We start from the raw sequence: 23,332 nt of genomic DNA, 5'->3' as shown, positions 1-23,332 counted from the left end.
GGCTGCGCAGTCAGGATCCTCTCGCCGCCGCGGCTGTCTGCCACAGCTGGCTGGCATGTTTCTTTCAAGCCCATTTGTTCGGCTTTGTTGCCATGGGAACGGTTGCTAGGACATTGAAGGGAACAGACAAGCGCAGGGAAGCGGGCAGGGCTCCGCTGGGTGGGTGGTGGTGGGCTCACATCAACTAGCCGGACTCCTGGCAAGGGGCAGAGTGTGTGTGTGTGTGCACGCGCGCGCAGGAGGACCCAGGGTTTTGCTGAACAAATTGTAATGCAGTGACTTCCTTGTTCCTGTGATCTATTTTAGGGAGGGGAGCAAGGCTGAGTGGCACTTCTGAAAACTCAGCTGTGACTCTGAGGGTGACGTTTCAGCATTTGGCATGGCTTTTTTTGTGTTTTGTCATTGGGGCTGCTTTCCCACCAGATTTTGCCTCAGATGATGGAGAACCGTTCTGTGGTACTTAGTAGCTCATGATTAGAAAATATTAAAAGTCCTCGTAACACCCCTCCCCTCATGCTCCCTTTCAACATCAGCCAGCCTTAGCATGTTGTTTGAAGATGGCAGCTGGCTCGTTCCTGAGCTGCTCCTCTTATGCTTCTTGTCTCTTTCCTCTGGCCCCTGGTGTTTGCATTTCCTGGGGGAGGAAGGCCATTTTTAAAAAGATATTTCTCTTGGAAATGCAAGACCCGTTGTTCCCAGCCATCAGGCAGCCGTGTTCATGCTAATCTTCTGTCTCCCAGCAGAGTAAAGGCCATTGTTCTATAATGAATGTCTTGCTGCATGAAAGTGGAGATAGGAAAGAAGCGGGCAGCATGATTCAGGCTTCCACCCTCCGCCTTCCTTTCAAATGCCTTAAACAAGTATTTTTTTTGGAAGTGGCGTAAAAGTATTGGCCAATTGGGTATTGATGCTAAGCTACTGCAGAGCGGAGGTTGTGTTACAATTTTGTCTATGTTTAGTTATGATAGGTAATGAGCATTATTTTCATAGTTAATATTGCTATCCTTCTTGAGCCTTTCAAGATGATGCAGGCCAAAAAATTATGTTGGAATGGGGATATGTAATGAAGATCTGGAAAAAATGCATAGCATTTATATTTTTTCTATAGAAAGAGCCCTGAATCAATGTAAAACAAAAAAGGCAAAACACCCTCCTGGGGAAGTTGTGGCAGAGGCAGTAGCGAGCCCTGAATCAATGTAAAACAAAAAAGGCAAAACACCCTCCTGGGGAAGTTGTGGCAGAGGCAGTAGCGAGCCCTGAATCAATGTAAAACAAAAAAGGCAAAACACCCTCCTGGGGAAGTTGTGGCAGAGGCAGTAGTCTGGGATGGGGTGGGGGGATGACCCCAGGTCCAGTGGCCAAACCCAGCCCTCTTAGGGTCCCAGTTCAGCCATGTGGGGTTCCCCAGATGGCCACAGCCCCTCACCCCCCCAGCTGTCGATCATTTGGTGTTTTTCCAGCTTATATGCAATTTTCTCTCCATTCCAAAAGGGTGTAATGCCTCTCCTAAGGCTTGGTTACTGGCGGTAAGAGGTTTAAGCTACACTATGCTGGTGTGTGGGTTTTTTTTTTTTTACTTTTGCTCCACCCCTTTTGCCTTTGGCCCTGCTGAAGAGCTTCTCCAAAATTGAATTTGGCCCTTAAGCTGAAAGAGGTTCCCCATCCCCGCAGTAGCGCCAGCACTGTAATATCTGTAGCTTGTTCTAGTTGTCCTTCAACTCTGAAATGTGGTACATTTCCCTTCTCCCCAGCCACCAAGATTGAAATTCGTTTGCTTAGTGGTATAGCAGAGTACTACAGCAATGGATGGTGGGTTTTGCCATAGATTCCTCTGCTTAGTTTCTAGCATTCAAGCTTTTACAGGAGGGCAGGAGCAAGTAATCGTAATTAATTTGTGGGTATTTTCTTCAGGCCTTCAAACAGTACCAACAGATAATCAGAAGCTAACCTTTAGGAGAAGGACTTGCATGAGTTGCAACTACTGGCCATTGCCATGTCAAGAGCAGCCTAGTGGAGTGGGTGCTATGCCTGGAAAAAAGAGCCACCTGGCAGCTCCTGCCCTCTTCTCTGTAAAGTAATCCAGATGCCCTCCAAACTCAAAAGCTGCCTGATCTCTAACCTAATGGGTCTCATAGCCTTGTCTCTGGCTGTTGGCTTCTTCCTTCTGGGAAAGGTACTGCATGGCCTATGTATCAAGCTATGCTACCTAACAAAAGACAAGCTCTGTTGACTACGAACTCCAAAATATGGTATCTTCTCAAAACCTAGGCCAAAGTTTTGCAGTAGTTCTGCACTGCTACCAGCAAGTGTGTAATTGACATACTCAATGTGGGTTCCTACCAAGCACGCCAGAACCGTCATTTTAACTTAAAACCTATGCCAAAGTTTTGCAGCAGTTGTGTAGTGTTTTGTACGTAAGTAATCAGACGCCATGAAACCACATTTCAGAAAATAATTGCATCTCATTCAAAAGAGGCCCCATCTCAGGCATCCTCTGAAGTGGTGCTGGGAGTTTACATGGAGTGGAGGGGCACCATGTTCAAATGCCTGGCTTACATGGATGTGACAGAATAAATGGCCCTCAGGTAATTTCAACAGTTACATGACATTGCTGGATTAAGGGAGAGGTGTCCCAGGTTGAAAGGTGGAGGGGCACCATGTTCAAATGCCTGGTACGCTCTTGGTAGAATAAGAGGTATGATTACCTAGGAAGCCTAGTAAGAAACAGCTATTTACTAGTCATAACAATATACATGACAGTGGGGCTGCATATGAAATCTCACAGGTATGCAGATGCTTATTTGCAGACTTTTCAATGAGGAAATCAGGTACTGTCAGGGTGGACACTGAGCCTATAGAATCTCAGAGTAGTTCTGATTCTGAGGAAGAGCAGTCACTCCTGGGAGAGGAGCGCGCTCCTTTTTCCCAGGGCCAACAGCTGATGGAGATTCCTCCCACCAGCATTCCTAGCTTAGATAGTCCTGGGAGTGACAGAGTGCGGGAAGCAGACTTGATGGATGTGCGACGCCGGCGCAGAGAGCGGCACCAAATGGAGGGCGCAGAAAGGAGGCGTAGTGCCCAGTTGGCGCGCAAACAACGGCTGCGCCCAGAGGATCCAAGGGAAAAGGGGAGGGACTCTCCCTAGTCCTTAAGTTCAGGGGTCTGCCAGTGATTCCCTTTCAAACGGGGACCAACTGATCCAACTTAGGGCATAGGTATTCTGCTGCTCATATCTAGTTGCTAACGGTAGAGTTGTTAAGTTGTACAAGAGGAATAAAGCTTTGAAAAGAATCCCTTTGTCTGTGTCTGGACTTGGCTACTGGATTAGACTGAGAGAGGTCTCCAAGGAGCCCTTGACACTAACTTATACTTATCTTTTAATGGGAAATACATAAATAAATAAAGTGACTAAGCAATCTGAACAGCTTTGGGAAGTGGCAGTGCAGATGTGCCCCTTAGTATAGCTTTGGATCCACTGAGCACAGGCAGTTAATCTGTGGGAACAGGTAGTAACGACAACGGCAACACACGAGTTGGAATTTGTTGTACAGAACAGTAAAAGTACTACCAAACTTTGGCATCAGTTTTGATGAGATATAACAATGTTGGTTTGGGGGTGTTAACTAGGAGTTCTGATATGTCAGTTACACACTCCAAAACCTTGGTATAGGTTCTGAGTGAAAACGACAGTGCTGATTTTTGGGTGCTCAGTAAGACCCAACTCCGGGTATGTCAGTTACACAGCTTGGGGTTGGTGGTACAAAACTACTGCACAACTTTGGCATAGGTTTTGAGTAAAAATAATCACGCTGTGTTTTGGTGTGTTAACTAGGAACCCTGATTTGATATGTCAGTTACGTACTTGCAGGTAACACTGCAAAACTTGGAGTTAGTAGTGTAAAACACAACAAAACTAGTGCAAAACTTTGGTGTACCAAATTTCAGGATTTTTAGTTAACAGAGCTCAAAAACCAAGCTGCAGAAAAATGAATGGCAGTGCTGCATATTTTAAGAAATAGCACCTATTACTAAATTGGGATTTGCAGCCCATGTTCATAGCACACACAGTCTGCCGCCTTCCCCTTTCCCATACTAATGCCTTTGTCTGCACAATTTTATGCCATAACCCAAGAGCTCTATGAGAGTGGTGTTTCCAGGCCTTCCTGTTTGTTGGTTGCATAGCAGACAGCTGAAGAGCTGGATAGAGGGGACACAAGTCTGGCTCCTCTGTGTAAAAAGGTGAACTTGTTGCAGCCATCTCTTAAGGGAGTTCTTCAGTAAGTCATTCAGGACTTGTGCACAAAAGGGGAAAGGATTTAAATTCTCATTTCTAAAAGGGAGCCTTGGAATATATGTGAACTCCCACCAAGGTGGGACTAATCTGTCCTTTTGATGCAAAAATGGGGTGTAATCTCAGAAGCTGTTTGGCAAATGCATGTCCCAAAGCCCTTGAGATGTTTAATGAAACCTTTAAAAAGAAGTGGGAAGGAATTGGAAAGTCATCTTAAAAATTAGCAAGTATCTGCCGCTCTTTGAATATGCATTGGGTATTGGTGCTGGAGAAGGTTGTGCTGAAATATTAGAAAGAGCTTGCTATCCAACAAGAATGCTCAGTTCTCACTATAGACAGAGTCCATTGAACACTTCTTTGCTGTATACTAGGATGGATAAGTTGCAGCCCACAAACTACCTTTGACCACTGTGTTTTCTATGTGTAGTTTGAGGGCTTTTATTGCAATGTTGAGGATCAGAGATTTGATCATAAAGTAAATTTCTAGTCCACGTAGCTTGTGGTGACTTAGCAGGGTTCTGAAAAGCATTTTGCTATGCCTTTTTAATGAGGGGTTTTTGAGTACATAAGAGGAGCAATTGCCGTTTGGGCCGGCCAGTATGTATAGTGTCAAAGGTAAAAACTTTCTAAAGGCTTTTGACCAGCTTCCTCACCAAAGATTCTGGAACAAATTTAGCAGACATAGGATAAAAGAAGGGGCTTTCTTACAAATCAATAACTGGATAAGGGAGAGAGTAGGAATCAGGGGACATTTCCTGTCCATTGAGAGAAGACTCATTGAGAGAAGACTATTGGAATTGGTGGTTTTTAACCTGTTAATAAGTTATCTGGTGTTAAGGGTACACAGTGAGGTGGCCCCGTTTGTTGATGACTCCAAAATATTTAGGATGGTTGAAAAGGGATTGCGAAGAGCTCCAAAAGGATCCCTCCGAACTGGGAGAATGTGCATCAAAATGGCAAATTCAGTTCAGTGAAAAGTAATATACCTTAGGGCAAAGAATGTTAGCTTCACAGATATGCTGATGGGTTTGAGCTTGTGGTGACTGACCAGGAAAGGGATCTTGGGGCTGTGGTGGATAGCTCAATGAAAACATTGACCAGTGTGAAGTTGCTGTAAAAAAGGCGAATTCCATGTCTGGGGACCATTGGGAGAGGAATTCAAAATAAAATATCCATTATGCCTTAATACATATCTATAGCATAACCACACCTAGGGTTGGATCCAGGTTTAGGTGCATGCAACTGGACTGATGGAAGCTGACTGGCCTACCTCTCTTCCTTCCCACAGCAGCTCCTCCAGCCCCCTGAAAATGCAACCCTAGAACAAGCCATGGTTTCCAGAGTGGTTTGTAAACCTCCCTTGCCACCCACCCTCACCGACTTTAGACAACATGACAACCTGCACCCAGCGAGGGTAATGATGGAAATTAGGAGCCTTGCAACCACCAGGGTGCGCAAGGTGGGGAAATAAGCCATCGTGACTTATTTTCCCTCTCTGATCATGTGAACCTGCCCAGTGGGATCCCCCAAAATCAGGCAAAGACATTTACCGTGAGTGGAGCCCTTCCAGTCTCTGGTCACCACATCTCAAAAAGAATACTGTAGAGCTGGAAAAGGTGCAGAAAAGGGTAACCAAAATGATCAAGGGGTTGGAGCAGCTCCCATGAGGAAAGTTAACTAAGTTCGGGGATTTTTAGCTTAGAAAATAAGCAAGTAAGGGCAGGGGATGACGACATGATAGAGGTGTATAAAATTATGCATGGTGTGGAGAAAATGGACCCTGGGGCCATCAAATGAAGCTGAATGGTGGGAGACTCAGGGCAGACAAAGCTAAGTATTCTCACAGCAGACAGTATAATGATGGCTGCCGGCTTGGATGGCTTTAAAAGGGGGCTGGACAAATTCATGGATGATAAAACGGGGGATGTCTTAAGCGGCTTCCCCCCGCCGCCACCCAACTGTCCATCACTTTCTGCCTTAGTGCTTCTTCACAGTTCATACCTGCCCTTTCCCACCTACTGTGAGGAAGGAAATCCTAGATTCCTGGTGGCTAAGGAAAGGGTTGGCAGATGGACACTGAGCACAAGAGTGGGAAGCACGAACGTTGCATACTCCTTCACTACCAGCAGCATCTTTATTGGTTTTATTTTTAAAGTTTATAAACTGTCCTTCGTACACAAGGGATAGAAAGGCATATGTAACTTTAAGAAAACAACAACTCAATATAATAACAACATATGAAGTAAGAGCTATAAAAATGATTCAATCTTGTTCTTCGCTTTTGAAAACTACACTTTTATTTTTCTTCCTCTGTCATCTTATTATATGGGCAGGCCAGAGAATGGCTGTTCAGACAATTCTTGGATTGCAACTTTCCGTTTTGAACGTGTGTGCACCCCATTGCCATAGGCAGAGCAGACTTGCGGTCTCCCAGAGACACATTTTGGACCTCTCTGCCCCTTCATTTAAATACGTGAGAGCAGAATTTTCCAGTGTGACTCTTATTGTCCACCTCCATCCTCTGACTTCCATTCTGCTGTGAGATTAGCAAGAATTGCAACTATCTTGTTACCATTGCTTCTCTACTCATTGCATGACGTGCCAGAGCCTAATCTGAATGTCTGCAGACCCCTCCTCCCTAACCTTGTCTTGGGACTCTGATAATACAGATGCCATGAATTCATCAATAAGTCAGGCTTCCCCCCGCCCTTATTCCTCCTCCTCTGCTTTTTGTAACATCTTGCCTGATGAAGAGATCTCAAAAGCTTTCACATTTTTGTAACTTTTTAGTTGGCCTAATAAAGAGTATTTCAGGAAAACGAATAGATATTAGCATGGAAGCTGGGTTTGCTGAATCGGAGAGCCAGAGCTTGCTGAACTAGGTCATCAGGTCTGCCCTGTCCACTTAAACCCTGCAGCGCAAGTCACAGTATTCTTTCCAGAAGGCTTAACTTCATCTTTTGCTATTGGAGATTAAGATCTGACTGCTATAGGGGTAGGATTATCCTGCTCCTGCCCAATACTGGGTTTCTGATGCACCTCCCTCTGAAACATCTGTTGCTGGCCCTGATTTGAGAGAAGATGCCAGACAGCCCTAAAATGGATCTGACCCAAGGTCACACATTTATAGATATTCAGTGATGACATTGAAAAGATATTAGTGTAGATATTTATATTGTGTAATGGCTTCCTCTGTAGTCTTCCTCTGTAATAATTGGCATAAACAAGTGTATTCCTTGGTGCATTGTGTGGTAAAATGGTTGTAATCTCCCTGCTGGCTTCTGTTGTGCTGAAGGCAAAACTGGTTTGTTCGAGATTCCTGTCTTCTCTAGGAATGTGTCGGTGCACATGACTCTTTCCTCCATCAGTGTCTCCTATATGCACAAAAGGCAAGAGCAGATTTAACCGTTTGGAGTCAGCTGAATGCATACCACACATGTCTGACTTGTAAACATGGTCAGGAATAGGAAAGCAACTGGCATCTTCAGAACCTTCAGTTGTTTTAGTCCAGCACAGAATGCTTAGCATTTCATCAGGAATCTGTGTGTGTTTCAAAAAACAAAACCAACAACAGAAATAACATTTCATCATCCTGCAGTGTGCTGCCTTTTCAGCTATTTTCAGTCAACAGATTATATGAGCACAATTTAAGCTTTCCAAACTATTACCTCCTTCCCCCAGAAAGGAAGCTGAGAGTCTTTTCTTGCATTTAAACAGGACACACTGGGGTGAACTGTGCACTTATAAACTGGAGAGGTACCAGTGCCACCGAGTATCCCATAGAGCTCATTAAAGCAATACAGGAGTGCAGAGCATTGTTTTGGGCAGGGGGAAGTTCTGGGGGCTTTGGATGCGCATTTACTGTGCCTTAGCTGCTTTATCTCTGTAAGTTAGCCCATACCACACATGGATGGCACGTCTGTTGCTGGGCAATAATGCACAAACAGAAAGATTTCATTGGAATGTTGTTGGCACTTGGCAGAATGGACTGATGTCTGCAGATGTGCATATTAGTGTGTAGAATAAACTAGCACATGAAGGGGGAGGGGGAGGCAACCTGGACAATCACATAACAGCCTTCCCCAGCCTGGCACCCTCCAGATGCTGGCTAGGGATGATGGGACTTGTAGTAAACCACATCTGGAAGACCCCAGGTTGGGCAAGCCTGACTTAACACATCCAAATTTCCCTTCAGAACTTGTCATGGTAAAGGAGAGGGAGACATCCCGTACAGCAGCCTGAGCTGTGGGTGGGTGGCGGTGGTGATGGATAGGCAGAGCAAGCTGCGGGTGGTTCCACCAAAGACCTGTTCTTTCCCAGTCTGCTTACGGGGGGAGGGGGGCCGTATGTAGAAGTTATGCAGGCTGAGGCTGTAGACCTCGATGGATGTTTTGTGCCCTGTTTCCCAGCATATCTTCTGCCTGGTGGGTGGCCAGTAGGTTATAGAAAGCTTTGGGTGGGCGGGCTACTTGAAGCAGCACAGACAGCTGAATGGAAAGTGGACTCTGTCTGCAGTGCGTACTTGGGAGCTAGTATGATGCAGGATGGCTTTTATTAGAAGCTGTTTTGCTCAGCACTGAGAATCTAATGGGAAATAGCAGGGTCGCAGAGCCTGAGGAATGCCTTGTACCAGTGTGGGTTGACTTGCTGCACTTCCTGAAGCCTCTGTGTTTCCAATGCATGGTGTGGGGTGAGTTGCTGACTGTTCCCCTTCCCCTTCTTCTCCATTTCCAGGTACCTGGTAAACCCCCATCAATAGGCCTGGGGCTGGAGATCTTCTGTTGACACTAGTCTCCTTTTTGCTCTTTGGCTCTCCATGCGAGCCAGAGACAAATGGATACAATCGCAAGTGCCAGCCTCAAGAGAAAGTTTGATGATGTGGACGTGGGCTCGCCCATCTCCAACTCTGATGATGAGATCTCCAACAGCGACAGTGCAGACAGCTGCGACAGTGTCAATCCTCCCAGCTCTACTGGTTTTATACGTAAGTGGTTGAGTTATAGTACCGGGCGTTCTTCGGAACACATGACACGCGCTGCCCAGAGGCTTCGTTTGAACTCTGGCACTATTTGCAGAAGAATTTACCTATCTTACTACAGCAGTTTGCCATAGAAGTCTTGCTTCACCAGCAGTACTTCAGGGTTGAAGCAAATGCAGTAGCTTGCCATGAGGACCTGATGAGCGTTGCCAAGGCGAACCAGCAGTGGTGGGTTTGCCACTCTGCGAAATTGCTTCTCTGTTGCCAGTCAGGAAGAGCTTTACAAAAGCGGTGTTCTCCATCTTCCCTGGTACACTGTGTCAGTGACACAACTGCCTTCTTTGAGCAGATCGTAGTTATAACTGATTGGATTGTTCACATACCCAAATAAACGCTGTAATCTTCAGCTACACTGCTTAAGTCTTGGGGGTTGGTAGTTCTAATAATCCTTAGGAATGCACAATAGGTTTCTCTTTCATAATTTGATCCTGAGAGAATATGTTTCCAAGGTGCTGCCTGCTTTTCCCATATGGGGCCTTATACACATGAATTATGTAAGAAGTTGCTATTTATTATAGGGTTCTCGGTGTAGAGTTTTATAGTGCACAATATCTTGGATTGACATTTGCTGTCTTTTGTTCCCTCATAGAACGTTAAGTGTTTGTGAGGAATTTTACTTTCTTTCAAACTGTTTTACATTTGTGAATGTTAAAGGTTTTAGATGTCATGTTTTACCATGCTGTGAACTGCCCAGAGAGTTTTGGCTATTGGGCAGTATAGAAATGTAACGAATGGGTGACTGAATGAATGAATAGCCTGAGAACACATCCTAGATCTTGAGTCGTATGGGTCTCTCCCTCATGCAGAATTATAAGTTAGTGTAGCTTTGTTTAGAATTAATTGCTAATAGGGGTAAAATTGTGTTCTCACATTTGCTACTCAGATAGGTTTGCATGTCTTCTTAACTTCACTTAATTTCTTAATAAACAACCAAACTTAAACTGGCCAAAACACTTCTGTACTTGTTGCTTGAAACTTGCTTGAAATTTGTTCCTTTTTATAAAACTGAACTAAATCATATTCTTAGGATCTGGCAGAATCTGTTGTGGTAATGCCAGTGGTTCTGAAAGAACCCGGGGGTTCCTTGGAATCCTCTTGAGGTTTTCAAAGGGAACAGATCCCTGAAAGACAGCTTGTCCACCACTACTGATGTTTGTTTGCAAAGCACAGGGTCGTCTACAGTGTTGAAGGATTAAATAGCAGACACCTGCGAGTGGAAAGTTTTGAAAACCACTGTGGGAGATGACATATTCTGTGAACCACAGCACAGTTGTGGCCTTGCAGACCTTTGCTTACCAGGGTAACAGTGGTGAAAAAGATGATAGGGCTGCTGTCTTCACATCACTCATATCTGCCCTCCAGCACTTTTCACTCAGTGTCTCTATTCTGCTTTCTTACATCTCAGCAACCTCCATCTTGAAAAGACAGAAACAGTTGCGCAGGAAGAATGTGCGCTTCGACCAGGTGACGGTGTACTATTTTGCAAGGCGTCAGGGATTCACCAGTGTGCCAAGCCAAGGGGGCAGCTCCTTGGGCATGGCCCAGCGCCACAACTCCATCCGCAGGTACACCCTTGGTGAGTTTGCCCAAGAGCAAGAAGTGAATCACCGTGAGATTCTTCGAGAGCATCTGAAGGAGGAGAAGCTCCATGCCAAGAAAATGAAGGTATGACTTTGGCTGGCAAAGAAGCCTACCTGTCTTTTATCATTGACTTGCAGAGGGTTTGCGTTTGGGGGCTGTAACTCTTCGTACACTTTGCTACACGCACAGGCAACGTAGCATATTGTCCATGGGGAGTTCACTTTGTTTACTTGTAGCCGTTTTGCCATTCTCAGTAGCAGTAGCAGGAGTAATTGGTCCCCCTCCCAAATGCTTAGACACCTACCTGTGGGAAGTGGGCTACCTGAGACCTAGGTGACCATATACCTTTTTGCACATATGCATAACTAGTGTTGTTCTGTTCTACGCTGCACTAAAATAATGAGAAACGGTGTGCCAAATTTGCATCTCTGTTTATTTTGTATATTTTCCCCGGTTCTGCTAATCTATGCTATTTCTGTGCCCCAAACCATGGTCTCCCCACCCCCACCCTGTATTTGCATGGAGTATACATAGCCCTTCATGTATGTCAGAGTCCAACTAGACACTGTTGCTAATGCAAAAATGCAAGCATGTGATCTTCAAGAATTCTTTCCTGGGGTGGAAGAGCCTGAGTTTGCCAAGGGCTTTCCCACTGGGGCTTGGTGGGGAAGGGTCACTTGAGCATGAATTAGTTTGCTGGTGAAAGCAGAGCAATTCCCCAGCTTCCTGCAATGCAGGCACCCTAGCAGCAGACAGAGGAGGCATCTATTAGTGACTTGACTTGATTCTACTCTGGTGGCCTGGCACCAATTTTTCCACACTCCTTCTGTTTTCTGTCAAGCTGATTCATGAGAAGGCTCAGGAGCTGCCTTGAAAGACGCTGGGTCTTAGCCTACCCCCTAGAAGCAGCATCTTGTTCCGGCTCTCTTCATATCATGCCTCCTGGCTGTATGGTCTGTGTGTCCCGTGGGTTGCTTAGCAACTGGGTTTCCCTTACCAGACTGGATGCTTCTGTCTAAAAGCTAGAATTTCCAATCAGTCTCTTGCTGCCATGACAACCAGCTTAGCAAAAGAGACAAATACCCATTCTGTAGTCCTTCAGCTGATTCCTTCATTGTGGCATACTTCTTGCAGCAGATGCAGAAGTAAACCTGTTTCTGGACTGTACTGCTTCAAGTTAAGGTGGGGACTCCCATGATTAAGTGCTCATCCATACCCAAACGACAGCATCCTAGTGTTGACTATTAGTGCATCAGGGAGAAAAGCTAGGCTACAGCCCTTCAACCTGACATGCAAGTTTTCTATGGGTAGGGATTTATGTTTTTGTCCCTTATTATATAGTCATATGAACCTCCACCTGCAGCCCGAAGTATATTTCCAGAAAAAAAATTCCCTCATCTGTGAAAACTAGGCTTATGTTGTGCTTCCTCCAGTCCCTGTGGCTCTGAAACTAAAGAGTGCTCAGTTGGGAGAGATCATTTGAGTTGGTGCCAAGACATTTGGGTGTAATCACTGGAAGCAAACACAAATAAGAGAGAGAAATCCCACCCAAAAATTGTGTTCTTAAAACTATGATGCCATCCTGTGGTTCTTGAATCCTGGGGAAAAGATAACTGTTTGAAGTGCACTCCACAGATCTTGATTTTTCCTTCACATGTTTCACAGGTGGCAAAGAAATGTTTACAAATCTACAGGAGATATTTTGAAAGTTTAAATTGTGGGGTGGGAGTTAAGTAAAGGTTTTGGGTGGCCAGAGGACTGGAGTCATAGCCCAGTTTCTTGCCATCTTTCATGGTAACTATTCCTGGCTTTGGTACTCCTGTCTTGTCACTCTTTCTGTCCCGCCCCGCCCCGCCCCGCCCCCCTATCCCTGGCAAAACATTCTTGGTAATCTAATCCAACTGTCCATACCTTCCCTTTCTATCTACAAAGTCTATGCCAAAAAACAAACAAACAAAACCTACCAACGTTTTATAAACTCTATAGATTTTGGAAAGATTTTGTGCTCGGTGTAAGTGTAGGACACAGTGCAGCCCAGCATACTACTTTTGCATTGGCTGCATGCCCTTGAGGGCAGGCTCTGTCTGCCAGTGGAGCGATGATTGTGCCTCCCACATGGCCGGTGAGAGTGAGTCGTAGCATGTAGCATCCACTTTGTTTGTTACTTGTGTCTCCCACTTCCTCCAAGTGGTGGGCCTGTTTAGTCTTGCAGCAATGTTGTGGCTTGACTAAGGTCACTCAGCAATCTGCATGTTTAGCGGGGATTCTGGGTTTTCCAAATCGAAGCTCTGACAAATGTAGCCATCGCACCACACTGGCTCCCACTGCTTCCCATTGAATGTGAGGAGATGGGAAATGCAGTCATTGCGCAGGTAGTGTCGCTCTGGCCTCAGTAACTCCTGAAATGAGGCTTTGTTGCATCATGTCTCTGAGGAATGGTCCCTCTGTAATCCTGTGGCTAGTCTGATGAAATAGCTTCCACTTGCTTTGTTTGTGCTGTCAGCTCTTTTTGCCCTTGGCATTACTGTTGGCTGTGAGAATGTACACAGATCTGAAGGTTGGGGGCAGGGAGGGGGGGGAGTGGAGGAAAGAGAGCAAAATCAGCTCTGCTCTATACAGAGAGAAAGGCAGCTGTCCTCTGTGGAACTTCATAATTGAACTGATCTCTGTGGCTGTGGATGCCATATGCACCTCTTCCCAGGAGTCCAATGCACACACACACAGGCCGTGTGTGGGCACTGGCCTCCTGAGAAGAGGTGCATAGATCTACCTTGGGGTGGGTTTTTAGAAGTCACTCTTAAAGCCATGCATGAGTATACCAGGAGGCTTTGTCTCAGGCAGCCTGCTCCAACCTTGTGCCCTCCAGATGTGCTAGACTACTACTCCCATCATACTCAACCAGTGTGGCCAGTGACCTTGTTTGCTGGGGATGATGGGAGTTGTGATCCAACAGATTTGGAGGGCCTCAGTTTGGCAAGGCTGGACATGAGCACCTCTACTGCTTCTGAAACTTGGATGGGTTCCCTAAGCAAGTTCATAAATTAAAAATGGCCTGCGTATTCTTGCCTCTGCCCCTTTCAAATTGAGTTACTTCCCCACCAAACTTCCATGCCCACTTTACTTGGTATGCTATAATTTCTAATGTTTGCACAATGGGAAATATGAATTCTATGGCAGCAGGTTCTGGCTGCAAATTGAGGAAAAGTGGAATCTTCTTGTTAGGGATAAACACTGTGGAAGAAAGGGATGCAGGACATCAGGCAGCACATGTGTGAGCATTGGACTCAAAGGAGAATGGAGTGTAAAATGGAGTGCGTTCCCTTTCCCAGCTCACTCTGGTGGTGGTGGTTTTTAAAGCTTATCAGTATAATCATAAGAGCTAGAAATGTTCTCCTTCCAAAAGCAAAAGTTGCTGGTACTTCGTATTCTGAGAGATGCAATACATTATGTATGTCCTTGTTCTATTGCCTTGAAAGATGCAGGCAACTGCTTGCATGTTGCTCATGGTTCAGACCTCTCCTGCCTTCCACTTAAAGAATAGATAGTAAGCTCTTCTGGGCTGGGACTTGCCCTCTTTGCCTGTTATTCTGTAAAGCACAGTGTACATTGATGGCACTATATAAAGCTGAAAGGCTGGTGTGCCTTGTGAGCCAAGATGAAACACTAAAAGCATCAGCTTCCAATTCTGCCTCGTTCTTTGAGGGAAACCTATAAAAACATCACTACCACTCTGGTCTGCAAGAGGGGTGAGGTGTGGTGCATGGATGTCAGAAGGACATAGGAAGCTGCTTTATACCAAGTTGGCCCATCTATTACAGTATGTCTGTGCTGAATGGGAAACGGCTCTCGGGGGTTTCCAGTGGGGTCCTTCCCAGTCCTTCCTGGAGATGCCGGGATAGAATCTGGGACCTTCTGCATGTAAAGCATGTGCTCTACCAGTGAGCTATGGCCCTTCCTCTCAGGACATGTTTGTGAACCTGTGTATCGCACAGATTGACTAATTAGGGAGCTGGAACTGGTGGCTGCTCCCTGTCAAGGGTACATTTGGCGGCAGGCCCAGGTTTGCTGCTTGGTAAAGTATGAAATAGTCCCGAGAGACGACAGTGCCTTCTCCCTGCTTATGTTTTCAATATTCATTTGCATTGGCCTCTTTGACCTGGGTTGGGGAGAGGATAAGTGGCTAGGAAAATAATATCTTCCAGCTCCTAGAAAGGTTGGGACCTCTCTTGTGAAGGATGTGGGGCAAAACCATTGTAGTCTGTGCTTCTGAAAGCCTTGCATCTGTTCTCCAAGTAACCTCAATGATGCCAATGAAAAGCATTTACCTTGCACCGCTCTGTGTTGAAGATGCAGGTTTTTAAAGCATTTGGAATGTCCTGCTTTAAGGCTTGGCTGGAGGAGGAGAGAAAGGGGGACGGACCACAGAGGTGTGGGATTGGTGGGCCATAAGGGCTAGTGAATGGTTGCTGCGGCAGCAGGGAAAAGGACTGTGAAGGAAATTTAAGCCCTATCCTTTAACTGCTAGAATGCATGTCAAGCCTTCACCAGACTCTGCCCATGCTTCCCAACTTTCCTCTGCAGTGCACAACAGTTAGGGTTGTGTGTGTTTGTTTTTTAAGCCTAAGATTCTCAGGAGGTTTCACGTTGTGCTATACACCAGGTCTTGCTTTCATGCAGCAAATACACAGATTTGTGGCATAAATGCAACTCTGGCTGTTCCTCTTGAGTTCTCAGTGCAGTTGTATGTAGGGGATTAGGGTGGATCCCAAAGTGCTGCTGTAGGATGGGTGGCTATTGCTGCACATTTCAACCCAAGGCAATCGCTTTGTCGTTTTTTTTTTTTTGCAGACTGCAAAGCTGGATGTGATATGAGTTTTCAAGATTAATTTTGCTGGTGTGTGTGTGTTTATTCTTTCTCCCACCCACCCCAACCCCTACCCCCCAAAAGCTGACAAAGAATGGCACCGTGGAGTCAGAGGAGGCAGATGGCTTGACTCTTGAGGATGTCTCCGATGATGACATTGATGTAGAGAATGTGGAGGTGGATGACTACTTCTTCTTGCAGCCACTGCCTACCAAGCGGCGCCGTGCCCTCCTTCGGGCCTCCGGTGTTCATCGCATTGATGCAGAGGAGAAACAGGAACTCCGTGCCATCCGTCTCTCCCGGGAGGAATGTGGCTGTGACTGCCGACTGTACTGTGATCCTGAGGCCTGTGCCTGTAGCCAGGCTGGAATTAAATGCCAGGTCAGTGGGGAAACCGCTAGGCTTTGGCCTGAACTATACCGTGTTGTCCGTGTCTGTCCTTTTCGGTCCTGGGTTGTGGACATGCAAGCTCTGCTTGTGGCTCCTGCCTGTGTATTAGTCCTGAGCTTGTAAGGTGGTGCTTGGAGAGACAGTCCTGCCGTAGTAGCTACTGACCATGGATCTGCCTGCCCTCCTAAATTCTTGTAGGATCATATGTAGTGATGTCGTGGCCTTATTTCTCCACCACTGAGGCAAAAGGAGGAAGTCCCCATTATCCAGGGGAACATCCCAAAAGGGAAGGTGATGATTAGATTTTGCTGGGGGGGGGGGGGGGGCTGGCAGCATGGTGAGACTCCTCCTTTTGGTGGTGAGCTGGAAGCAGCCCTATGAGGTGTAATGGTTATTGGAGCAATAGGACTCTGCCTTCCAGAGCTGTAGTGTCCCCGTGGTTATGCATGTGAGATCTGCTGTCTTTCTGCTTCCCTCTACTGGCTGCCATGTGACATGAGCAAATTTTTTAAAATCCCGCTTTCCATTACAACACAAATTCTGCAACATTTGTGCAATTTAAAGCACATTGCATGTGTTTTTGGTTTGCGTTATTCTACTTCTGCTAGTCATAGGGAGAAGGGTCAAAGAACTACTCAGGATCCAGCAGCCTTGACCACTGCTTGGGTCTTTTTCTGAACCCCCACATCAACCCCTCTTCTGAAACTTTAGTATTGCTCATACTCTTGCACACTGTCTTCACATCCATAAGGGTTGAAAACTTGCTTTTTGAAATGTTCATATTGTTGCTTACATTAAAGTTGAGATTCTCAGGATGCTTAATTATTCATCCAGTACCAAATTCACGCTTGCACCGCGTAGAATTGTTCCTGCCCGTAGCCCTTCTAACACTGTCTGAATGCGTGCATTGGCACATCTTCATTAACATGCTTAATTTTTTTCCAGACAAGCACTCTTTCTTCCACCACCGCACCTCTTTTGCATGAGAAATGTGCAGTTCTGGTGGAAATCCCAGATTATTTTTTCCTCAAATAAGTGCTTCTCTTGCAAGGACATATTGATCATTATGAAAATGAAACCCTCCAGGTAGCACCCCTTTTCCTTTCTCTATTTTTGTACAATAAATGGAATTGGACAGATATTAGAAGTCACTGTGGACTTCTCTAGGTTCTCCTTGGATAAGCAGGTTAACTGGGGAACATCCAGAGGGATTGGTGGGGGACCATGGTGCGCCTGGTAACCTGTTGCTTGTTCAGTAACAGCTTGCATGGATTTTGCATGTTCCATCTGACATGGCATCTGTTCGTTTCTTCCCGCCCTGGCTCAGCTTGCATCTTCCAGTCACTTCCACAGTGTTCTTGCTAGGTGCAGTTTCACTGTTCCTCGCTTCCTCCACCCAGGTGGACCGAATGTCCTTCCCGTGCGGCTGTTCCAGAGATGGCTGTGGAAACATGGCCGGGCGAATTGAATTCAATCCCATCCGGGTGCGGACTCACTACCTGCACACCATTATGAAACTAGAGTTGGAGAATAAGCGGCAGGTGAGCCGGGCCCAGACTCTGGATGATGAGACCCCTCCCAGCTCCAGCAGTGACTGGCTGGGCACCCAGTCCCCAGAGACGCAGGACTTCCAGGAGTTCATGGCTGAGAACGAGACTGCAGTCATGCATCTTCAGACGGCAGAGGAGTTGGAGCGGTTGAAGGCTGAGGAAGACTCTAGCAGTGGCTCCAGCAGTGTGGAAAGCCTCGGCGTGTGCATTTTGGAAGAGCCTCTCGCGGTCCCTGAGGGGATGTGCCCCAGCCTGGCCACACCCATCCTCATTCAGGCCCAGCTGCCTCCGGGTTCCTCGGTTCTGTGCTTTACGGACAGCTCTGAACAAGCGAGCTCAGCTGAGGGCGACCAGCCCTTCTTGAACAATGGGCCTGTTGTGTACTATCAGGTCGACCAAAGGTCTGTGCTGGGGGTGAAGGGCGAGAGTAGCGCAGAGGAGTCGGAGACACCACCACGCTACACAGAGGAGAAGGAGTTGAGTGTCTATTCTGTCCCGGTGACCTCACTGGTGCCTTGTGGCCGAGCTGCAGCCTCCAGCAGGGCAGAAGCAGGCAAGGCTGCTGTGTCCCTGGAGCCCCTTCCTTCTGAAAGCTGTCAGTCCGAAGTTCCTCTGGCAAGCCTGCCCTTCCACACAAATGTGCCACAGAACAGTTTGCGGCCCCAGAGCACAGGGCAATCTCCAGAGAGCACCTGCGAGCTTCCCTCCTCTGAGGAATGCTCTCTGGGACCTGCTCTGACTGTGTGACACATCCCAACCCATCACAGCTCTTATCTTGATTATGTCTATTTATTGACAGCGGTTTTATCTAATGGCCTCAGCCACTGGGAATTATTTAATATGGGGAAGGGGGGAAAGGAGGGGGACTGCTTTGTACAGGCTCACCATAAAATTAACTAAATCAAGCGCTTACGGCTGCCTCAAGGTAAGAGGGTCCCTTTGCAGACTGGGTGGCTTCTTGAGACTGAAGCGGCTGGACCATAGACAAGGGACAGTCCAAACAGAGCTGCTATGTTGGAGGCACCTTACCCCCCATCCTAGAAGGACCAAACGTGAATGCGTCTCATGGAAGCAATAGAGCGAAGCTGCCTTTTCTTCTAAAGCGCTTGGCAGGTTTTGGGGGGGCAGAAGAGAACGTTGTTACTACTACACGATATCAAGAATCTGTATGTGCAGTGGAATCTCCTTCTCCATCCAGTCGCTCATTCCAGGTGAAGCTGCTGCCACCTGTACCACCCTGTCATCTTTAGTGCTTTGTCTTCTTGGTAACTGTGATCTTACCTGCTTTAACTGCTCTGACCCATTTACGCAGCTTAGGCTCTACAAACTCTTTATTTATGTGACTTTGCTGCCCCTCTTTCCCTGGAAAAACTATATATATTTTTAAAATTAAGTATGGATTAACTTTGATCATGACTGGTTACTTCTACAGTTTGGCATGCAACTGTCAGACAGAACCACTTTCACCCTGGAGTCTCCTGGACTCAGTAGCTTCATCCAAACTGGTTCACTCTCCATCTTGCTGGCCCTTAATGGGGACTGGTGAGATCAATTAGTTTACATGTTTTTTTAATGTGCTGAATGTGTACTGGGGCATCTTCTCACCCCTTGACCTGTAGCTGACACTTCAGTGTCCGTTCTGAGCTGGGGGTCTACTGCCTCTGTGACTTCAAAGCCCTTCTGGGGTCTGGCTCTATGAACACTGACTGCACCAGGTGGGGTAGTGTTGGTCTTCTCAGTGGAGGTGTAAATCTTTGGATGGACAGGAGGTATGCAAAGTCCTTATCATTCTTCTGTCCCATGGTTTTATGAATTATTTACCCCCTTCTCTTCCGCTATTACAAGATGTTCCATTCTAGTTAAACAAGAGTTTGGAGGTGGATGCTTTCTGCTCCCCCTGCTACTTGATAGCAACCTAGCATTCTGGATGAATTTGAATGGCGAGTGGTCAATATGCAATGGAACTGCAGCCTGCCATGTTGCAAGCACAAGGGGGCCAGCACATGTGCAATAGGGTGGTAGTGGAGAAAACTCCCATGTTCTATGCGTCTGCTGTGATCTCCACATGGAGGTGTGCAATTAACTTTTCCAGTTAGTCCTGGAATAAAAGGGGACTCACTCACCCTCTTTGTCTTACTGACCACTTTCCTCCCTGTAGGATAACAAAAGCACTTTTATCCTCCACCCTCCTGGGCATCCCCTTTCTTTTTGTAATAAATAGAAGATAATTATTGCCTTCCTCTGCAGATACCTGTTCTGACCCATTAAAAAAAACAACAACAAGGCTACCTGTGCTGGTCCATAAGAAGAAAAATCCAATATCCATCCATATCAGCAGCACAGTCTTAACCCATCTCTTGGCCTCAACCTCTATCGTAATGATAAATGGCAACTAAGCACCTCTGCCAACCCATCTAGAAAAGCCTAGCCTTCTGGAATGGCACTAGCTCCCAGGGAGATCAGGTGAACAGAAGCAACCGCCCAGGAAAAGACCATCAGAGGAGGGAGAAAAACTCTTGACTGTAACTTGGCTTCTGACCCACAATGCTGTTAGAGCCCATGGAAGTCTCAGGTTTTGTGTTGATGGGACTACAAAACAGATAGGATTTAAATGATTCAGTACTTTTAACTCCTTGGTTTTCCTATCCCTGCAAAGCTTTCCTTGTGCTGTTTCGTGTGTATGATACACTGGAGCCTTCTGTGCTTTGCTTCAGTGATTACTTAATCGCCATCTCACCACCTTCTATTACAATGAATGATCTAGAAATGGTACCAGTGTGTGCAGGAGGCAGACTTCTCCTTGTGCAATGGCTTTAAAATGGGGGAGAGGACCTCAAGCATTTGAGTATGGCCTTAAAATGTCTGTCATAGTCCCGCTTACTGCCTTGCAAAGCAAAGGGTCATTCACACAAAGGGTCATACACACAGACTGTGCAACCACACACACACACACACACACACACACACACACACACACACTAGGCCTTGTTGCTAGGAGTTCTGCTGCTATTTGTATTTTTCTTCCATGCTTCTCTACTGCCTAAGGTATTGTTTGGGCTTGAGAGGGGCACGGGTGACTTCAGAGTCCTTCCCAATTTCCAGACTAGTCGTTTACAAAATAAAAGGTGCTATAAAGAGCTGGCTTTATTCTCAAAGGCAGCCATTTCTAGATGTGACCCGCTCAGTAGCATACGTCTGGTGTGCCTGAGTTCAGAAGCAACAGGTTCCCAGCAATGACTAGGGATGCGCTGCTTCTAGGAAGTTGCACAGGCTGTCCTCCTAGCCCAAATGGCAGGTCCATGGCTCAAAGGCAATAGAGGGAAAAATGTCCATGTTAAGTTTACCTTAGAGTTCTGTGGACACCTGCTCTCCACAATTGCCTGCCTCTACACAACTGACGGTGGACGACTCTAGGGCCACCACAGGCTCCAGCATTTGCACCGCCAGCTTCCTGCTGTTAGTGAAGGGATGTTGCAGAACCAATAGCACCTGCCTTTTTCTGGGAATGCTTGTTTCCAGCACACCATTGCAGCACTGAACCACAGGCAGCTATTTGTATTTAGGGCATGTAGACATGCCCTAAAGGAGTGGTTAAAGCCTGACTGCCAGCCCCTTCCTTTGATTTTGTTGCCTCCAATTCCATGGTGTGTGGTGTTCTTTTTGGGATTGGCTGTGATCAGCTCTAAAATGAAGAGGTTTAAATGGGGCTCACCTCAACTCGTGTGTATCCGACACCATATGGAACCTCCTTCTGTGGAGTGCTTTAATTGCTGCTCCCTTCACCACATCCCAATACTGGCAGATGGTTTGCTGGAATATCCTTTCTGCAAATGGAAGCAACTTCACACTTAAAATATCAGAGCGCTTTTTAAAAAACAGTAGTAGGAGTTCTCATAGCTAACATTCCAAGTTGCAAAAGATGTCAGAATAGGTTGATAGAAACCTAACTGAACAAAATATGTATTCTCACCCAGTGCTATATATTCCTCCCAGTGGACAGCAGTCAGAAGACTGGTAGCATCTGAACTGCTGTACTGGCCCTCTGCCATAATTTTCTCCATGAGCCTGCAAGGCCTATCTGCTGATCTTTTTGTGCCTGTGACCTTGGAAAAATAAACGAGTGCTTTGCTTTGATGGAAAGGCAGGGTAAATGGTTTTTTGCTGGGCGACTTGATGGAAGGTAAAATTGGCTTTAAAAATCAGTATGAAAAAATGAGAATGTGAGCTAGTGTTTTAAGTGAAACTATAGAATCTTAACTCTTAATTCCTGTAGTAGGAAGCAGAGATATGAGTTCTTAAAAACCATTTGTTTAAAGAATGCTCTTTAATGCAATGAAGTAGATCCCCCTCTTGCCTGGCCTTTTAAAAAAACGTATCTTATGTGGTACCAACATTAGGACATCACAAAACAACTTTTCTGTAGTGAAACATCCTCTTCTCCCACCCCTTTTTGGTGCTACTGAACTGTTTACATGAGAGCAGCCCTTTTACTACCTGTTTAGAAGACGCCACTTATTTACTAAGCCCTGGCCTGAGACATTTGGTACAAGCCCTATCCTCCTCTCTACATCGGTTGTGACTCTGATAACTTACTCTCTGCTCTCCTGCATTACATGGTATACAGGTAGCATTTTCAATGTGAATCCAAAGCTTGTCAGGTCCTTTACATTTTGTTTTGCCTTTTATGTTCTTTTCATTGTGATAATGCTGTATTTAAAGAGGATATTTAAGTGTAAAAATAAAGAAATGCTTGAACTTGCACTAAGTGGCTTCTGTATTTTGATTTTTTTAAAAGTTAATCTTGCATAATGTGATCTAGTTATGGAGATACTCTGCCCATTTACTGGCCCAGTGCACAATAAACCTTACTAATTTCCTAATCCTGGTTAGGTGGAGAGCTAACGAGGATTAGGAAATGTGTTCTCTTTTCCATGGCTGCTTTTAAGCATAGTGCATCATTGTCTGCAAGTGCTAAATCAGACTGTCCTAACCAGGCTGAGTTCCCAAGTCTGTTTGGGGAAAAATCTGGTTAATGCTGATGCGCACACATCACCGCACTGTGGTGAAAGCAAACCATGAAGGGGAGGGGAAATTCATGCATGCTCCCAGTCCAAGCATGATTATAGATACAAAACATTGAACCTGCACCAGGACACTGTGGATACCATTGCTTTCTAAGGCTGTTTTTTGCAACTTGAAGAGCTGGCTTTGTAGTAAGTGGAGTCAGCTTACTACTTTCATATTGAAATACCAGTGGGACAGCCTTTTATGGGGGCTGTGGTTTACTGCCCTGTAGACGTTAAAAAAAAATTCCGAACAACAGCTTGAAATTAGTTGCAAAAGCATATGCAGTGTTTGACAAGAGATGGAAGCAGTTGGTTCTGCTTGGCAGCAAGGGACAAAGGAACCTTTGAACCCTTGTTACACAAAAGAACGGAGGCATGGTTTCGTCAGCTATGACACTTGCCTGTGTGCTACATAAGCTACACTGTGATAGGGGGAAAGAACAAAAGTAGTCACTTTGGTGGCCCCAGTAGTTCACCTGTCAGTCCACAATCCTCGAGCCCAATTCTATTCTGCACTTGCGCAGTGACTCCTAGGACCAAGCCTTGAGAAAA

General features: G+C 46.0%; 1 protein-coding gene across 2 annotated transcripts in view; it reads left to right on the top strand.

Moving 5' to 3' along the window:
- CSRNP2 (cysteine and serine rich nuclear protein 2) overlaps positions 1-22,475 on the top strand; it is a 43,720-nt gene extending 21,245 nt beyond the window's left edge. For both annotated transcript variants that reach the window (XM_084836847.1, XM_084836848.1), the window contains exons 2-5: positions 9,026-9,275; positions 10,735-10,994; positions 15,859-16,155; positions 17,565-22,475. In XM_084836847.1, coding sequence (XP_084692973.1) covers positions 9,125-9,275; positions 10,735-10,994; positions 15,859-16,155; positions 17,565-18,461 — 1,605 coding nt within the window. In that variant the 5' untranslated portion in view covers positions 9,026-9,124 and the 3' untranslated portion in view covers positions 18,462-22,475. The remainder of the gene's footprint in view (positions 1-9,025; positions 9,276-10,734; positions 10,995-15,858; positions 16,156-17,564) is intronic.
- Positions 22,476-23,332: the final 857 nt, after the last annotated feature.

This window comes from Heloderma suspectum, chromosome 2 (assembly GCF_057233095.1).
Source record: "Heloderma suspectum isolate Gila_16-S chromosome 2, 16-S_ref, whole genome shotgun sequence".
Classification (NCBI taxonomy): Eukaryota; Metazoa; Chordata; class Lepidosauria; order Squamata; family Helodermatidae; genus Heloderma; species Heloderma suspectum.
Note: the sequence above shows the minus strand (reverse complement) of the source record. Positions and strands in the feature narration are given on the sequence as shown.